A 5,441-nucleotide genomic window follows, 5' to 3' on the forward strand; every position below is an offset into this window, starting at 1 on the left:
AGAGAGAGGGGAGAGAAGAGATACGGACGAGAGAGAGAGGAGTGAGAATAGAGAGCGAGGACGAGGAGAGAGAGAGAGAGAATGAGAGAGAGAGAGAGAGAGAGAGAGAGAGAGAGGAGAGAGAGGAGAGAGAGAGAGAGAGAGAGAGAGAGAGAGAGAGAGGGAGAGAGGGAGAGATGATGGAATCATAACTACTCAAGACAAAATCCTTTGTATTTAGGGAAGATTATTATCTCTTGACCTACAAGGTGCAGTAGGCCTGGCCACTCCCTGAAGAGTGTTCATTTCTAGCCATACTCAATGGGGCACATCTCTATTCCTTTGCTGCTGGGCAAGATGAGTATGGTGGATTACTTGAGTTCAGGAGTTCAGAGCTGAAGGAAGGCTAGAGGCAAGCTTGGGTTGTCCACTAAGAGCATGATCCCCACCAAGCAAAGCTCCAGCAGGCTGCCTAAGGGGGACCCAAATGACCCAGGTTAAAGCTTCTTCAAAGATCAGCATTGGGATCAGGCCCTCCAAGGGACTGCTACATTTCTAGCCTACGTGAGGTAGGGAGACACAGTCACCCAAACAACAACAATGACCATTATTGTTTGAGAGAATACCTAAGGATGGTTCTGAATGCAATTCCTGGGGTTCATCCTACTGTCCTTAAGAGGCCATCTAAAAAAATGCCAAATAGTTTTGGTTGAAATTCTAGTGTATATGGCACTGGAGGGAGACCCTCAAAAGGACAGTGTTTGAGCCTTTCCAGAGAACTTTGTGGAATTGAAGATAGGGACATATGTGCCAAATGCACCCAATGTTTTGCTGGGGACAGAAAATACTTAAGGGAATGGGGGGAAGAAAGTGTAATGGGTATAAATGTAATCACCATATAGGTCAGGGAAGTCCTTATTAGTCTCTCTTGGAATATTTAAAATACACGATACTCCCATAGTTACTTTTTAATACAGAGCTCCCTTTCTCTGTGATTTCTCCTCAATCCAAAAGGACTTTTTTTTTGGAAAGGGCTTTTTGCAACAAGGAAATAACCAGTCAAGGCTGGTAGGAAAGTCAACAAACTTTAATAAGCACAGAACAATGTTGTGGACCCTATAAAAAAGCCCACTAGAGACATGAAAGAGTTGGGGCAGGGAATAGTCATTTCTGGGAGGAAAAATCACATTGGTAATGGAAAAGTGAGAGGAAACCTAGCCACCAGTTCAAGTCATACCCTCATTCATGAGATTTCCAGGAGCTGAGACTCTCATAAAGGCTTTGAGCTGGGTGATTGGACTTAGTAGTCTCAAGCACCACTCCATTACCTCAGGACCTCCAAGTGTTTCAACAATCTGGCTAGCAGCTTCTGTGGGGGTGTAAGATCCACCCACAGCCAGTACCCAGAAAGCTGCCAACAGCACAGGTTCTTTTGATCTGCTTAACTACGGAAAGCAAGGTGAAGGGGTTGACAATTTAATTCAGCATAGAAATATCATTCACTTAGTTCAGGGGAAAAAACCAGCCCCCCGAACTTCAGAACAAAATACAAACAAAGTACAAACACCAACAGACAGACCTTGTCTGATTCAAATCCCAATACATAGTTACCAGAGTTTAACAAAGTCTCAGCATCCAGGTTACAAGCTGGAGGGCCCTTAGCTACAGCTGCCCGGAGTCTCCGCATAAACAGCCCTGTGCAAATGGCTCTGTCCTCTCTTCTTACAGGGCTTCAGACGTCATCAAACGTCATCTGAATGACCAGAACTTAGGCTGCTATGATTGGCTCTTGAGTTAGCCCCTCCCCTTAGGACCCTGGGAGGTTCACATCCACATAGGTTAGGTTAAGTCCTTATGGGGGTTAGAGCCTGGGGCTTAGCACTTAGTAAGACTCAATGAAATATACTGAATTACTCAAAGCAAACAAAGGCCAAACTCTTCAAGGGCACTTGTTGAACTAAGTGCTAAGAGCCCATTTTGCTTACCAACACACCAAGGGACTTTTACATCTAGACAACTTTAAATTTGACACATGAGTCCTGGTAAATTTTTCACTAAGCTGTGATTATCAAAACATTCTGTTTGAACTGAAGCTCATTGGACCATAACTAACTTTATTTTGAGTTATCTAATGGATCATAATAATCTATCCATAATCAGTAGTCCATAATCCACCGTCTGAGAGAAATGCCACGAGGTGCTCAGAGAGAATATGATTCAGGTAGAGGTCTGCATTGGGAAAGCTGAGAAGACCATTTTAGCCTCAGTCTAAGATGGGATCCTCCTGGCTCAGTTTCCTCATTGTGTTCCTTTGAAAAGGAATGTTACTCACCTAGCTATTCCTGAGTCTGGCTATCAGGTGGAATTGAAATAGCATGGTTGGAAAACTGAATTATCTGAACTCTAAGGATGTTTTATTCTGTCCTACTTGATAGAAATCATATCCCTGCTTTATTCTTTTATAGTAAATTTCTATGAAATCAGAGCAAGTAGTCAGTAAAAGATGTAAGCACAATGCAAGTGTGTGAGATCTTGCTGTTTTGACCTGAATGTGCAGTCATTCCATATCCAAAACCAACTGAAATTGAATCAGAAATATCTTCAGTTTGGTTTGGGGAAGAGAATTTTGGTCCAATCAATTTTCTTAGAGGGAGGTAACCCATTTGGCTTAGTCATTACTTAAGTGTCCTCCCAAGTCTTTTGTTATAGTTCGAGTAAAAGCCATTCTCTGGCCTATTCATTTGTGTAACAATTGAACCCAGCCCTGGAAAACTCCAACCTGCAAAAGTTTTGTTACTTCCCAATAGCATCAGATCCTCCTAAAGGAACTGGAATAAGACTGGAAGCTTGGGGAAGTAAGAAGATCAGATAATCCTGTATGTCAAATGTAAATGATTCTAATGGGTCTCTTTTTTCTTCCTTCCTTTCTTTCTTTCTCTTTCTTTTTTCCTTTCTTTTTCTTTCTCTTCCTTTCTTTCCTTCTTCCTTCCTTCCTTCCTTCCTTTTTTTCTTCCTTCCTTTCTTTCTTTCTTTCTTTCTTTCTTTCTTTCTTTCTTTCTTTCTTTCCCCCGATTCTGATATCACTGTGGTCTAGGGGTGCTGGGAACCACAAAATGCAAGGGTGGAGGGCAGGGGTCTGCCTCAAAAGAATCCGACCACTCAAGTCTTTTTTCAGTCCAAGTAGGGAGTTTATTAAGACACTGGTTGGGGTTAGGTGAGATTCCTAGTTAGTCTACAGCTTTTGTGATGCCAATATAAGTAAGTCATATTTTAAGAATTTGAGCCTTTGATGAGGATGGAACCGATATTTTTATACATAAAGACTATGGGAAGATCTGGATGGAATTAAGAGGTGACAAGTAGCCTGGGGGTGATCTGGAGGTAACAGATAAAGGGGCCTGGGTGAGATTAAGAAGTGTCAAGTAAGGTAATTAAGTAATCAAGGTAGGCTGGGGTGGGTCAGATGGCCCAGCCAATTGCCAGGGACTGGGTTCCCAAAATTTGTGGGAAGGTTCAAGGGCTTTTCCTTTTAGGGGTTCATCATTAGCTTCCGATCACACCCAGTATGTGTCAGGCAATGTGTTAAGCACTGGGAATACATAGAGAAAAAATCTGTTGCCTTCAAGGGGCTTACCATGTACTGCAGGAGAAAATGTGCAAACAAGATATAAATGAAATAAAATTGAGGCAATCACCTTTAGTATTATCTCTTCAGATTATATCTGCAAAACAGTGGGGAGAAGGAGACCTTTAAGAAGAGTGAAAGGTGAAACCTTGGATTTCTCAATCAGCAAGTTACTGTATACCTAAAAGAGGGTCATTGTCCTTTTGGTAGGACACGTGAAGTTTTAGCCACAGAATGAAGCCTTTCGTGGATGAAGGCTCAGAATATGGTGCAGCACATTCAGGGTTTTAGGAAGCAAGAGGACTGACAGCAAACAACTGAAGCCTGGAAATACTGCAGGTGAGGAGGGGATGGGGGGGGGAAAGAGAAAGACAGAGAGAGAGAGAGAGAGAGAGAGAGAGAGAGAGAAGGGAGGCATGAAAGACAGAAAAGAAGGGAGAAAGCCCAGAGACAGGGCATATCTTCCCTGCTCTACTAACCCAGGGCTTGTTGAGAATCTGGATTGGGCAGGAAGTCATGTCATTCCCATCCTCTGGTAGTCTAAGGGGATTTCTGGGCTTCCCTAATCCTTTCTTCTTCTGCCCCAATTTACTTTGGTGAAGTCAGTTCCTCTAGAAGAGCAGAAGGTTAGACAAAGAGTAGGGAACACCTGGGTTCAAATCTTTCCTCTGACACAAACTCTTTGACCCTGGGAAAGTTAGTTAACCTCTCTGAGCCTCAGTTTCCTCATCTGTGAAGTGGAGTGGAAGGCCTCTGTGCTTCATTTTCCTGTCCTGAAAAAATGAGGAGAATGAGCAAAATGGCTACTAAGTCTCAAAATAGTCACTAATCCTGATTCTTCGATGTGACTTTTCTTCTTCATTCCCCAAGAAGCTGCTCTGCAGAGGGGTGGAGGGAGGGCTGGAGCAGGCAGAGGGAAGAATGAGGGTACCCTTTCCCCACTCAGGCAGGGGCGTATTTCAATTGCAAGGGTATGAAGTGAGCTCCTAGGAAATCAGTGGTGCAGCTAACAGGGGCAGGAGGGAGGACAAAGGGCTCAGTCTAATTTCTTCTGCAGGATCTCCAGGAGACAGAGACAGAACCATACATGGCTCCCTACCACATCAGGAGATACCAAGACCATGACTGGAAGCTTGTGAGGGAATTATTCTCTAAGGGAATGCTGGATAATATGCCTTCTGAATTCTGGGCTTTGCTGAAGAAGCCAAGAACATTCCTGGTCCTCCTGGGGGTGCCCTTTGCCCTGGTCCTGGGCTCTGGTTCCCTTGTCCTGTGTCTCTTGTCTTTATTTGGCCTCTTAGCTGGCCAGTGGTTGACTTTTAGGCATTGTGTAGTACAGTATGTACACGATTCCTTGAATGCTGACCTGTTGGATATTCAGAAATCCTTCCTGAGTGGGAAAGGCTCCAGTTTTTGGGTGGCAGAGTGTGAGCATCAGGTAGTGGGCACCATTGGTGCCCGTCCAGCAAAGACATCTATTGGAAGAGGGAACTATCTGGAATTGCTCCGCTTGTCTGTGAAGAGGAATTACCGAGGCAAAGGGATGGCCAGGACCTTGGTCCAGACTGTGCTCCAGTTTGCCCAGGATCAGGGGTATGATGGAGTGGTCCTCACGACTAGCAAGTCCAATCACCCAGCTCAACGCCTTTATGAGAGTCTTGGCTTCTGGAAATCCCGTGAATCACGGTATGACTTGAACTGGTGGCTAGGTTTCCTCCCACTTTCGCATTACCAATGTGATTTTTCCTCCCAGAAATGACTGTCCCCTGCCCCAACCCTTTCATGTCTCTCAGTGTTTAATGGGTTTGTTTATTAAAGTTTGTTGACTTTCCTGCCA

General features: G+C 44.2%; 1 protein-coding gene across 1 annotated transcript; it reads left to right on the forward strand.

Annotated features, from left to right (window-relative positions):
* Window positions 1-3,830: 3,830 nt before the first annotated feature.
* Window positions 3,831-5,441, forward strand: LOC118844818 (N-acetyltransferase 8-like). Its single transcript, XM_036752807.1, has 2 exons — window positions 3,831-3,943; window positions 4,662-5,441. The coding sequence occupies exon 2, from the start codon at window positions 4,692-4,694 to the stop codon at window positions 5,361-5,363; it is 672 nt and encodes a 223-aa protein (XP_036608702.1). The 5' UTR covers window positions 3,831-3,943; window positions 4,662-4,691; the 3' UTR covers window positions 5,364-5,441.

The sequence above is a fragment of the Trichosurus vulpecula genome, chromosome 3 (genome assembly GCF_011100635.1).
Source record: "Trichosurus vulpecula isolate mTriVul1 chromosome 3, mTriVul1.pri, whole genome shotgun sequence".
Classification (NCBI taxonomy): domain Eukaryota; kingdom Metazoa; phylum Chordata; class Mammalia; order Diprotodontia; family Phalangeridae; genus Trichosurus; species Trichosurus vulpecula.

Coding starts and splice junctions, on each gene's coding strand:
- LOC118844818 (XM_036752807.1), top strand. CDS start 4,692: ATGGCTCCCTACCACATCAGGAGATACCAAGACCATGACTGGAAGCTT.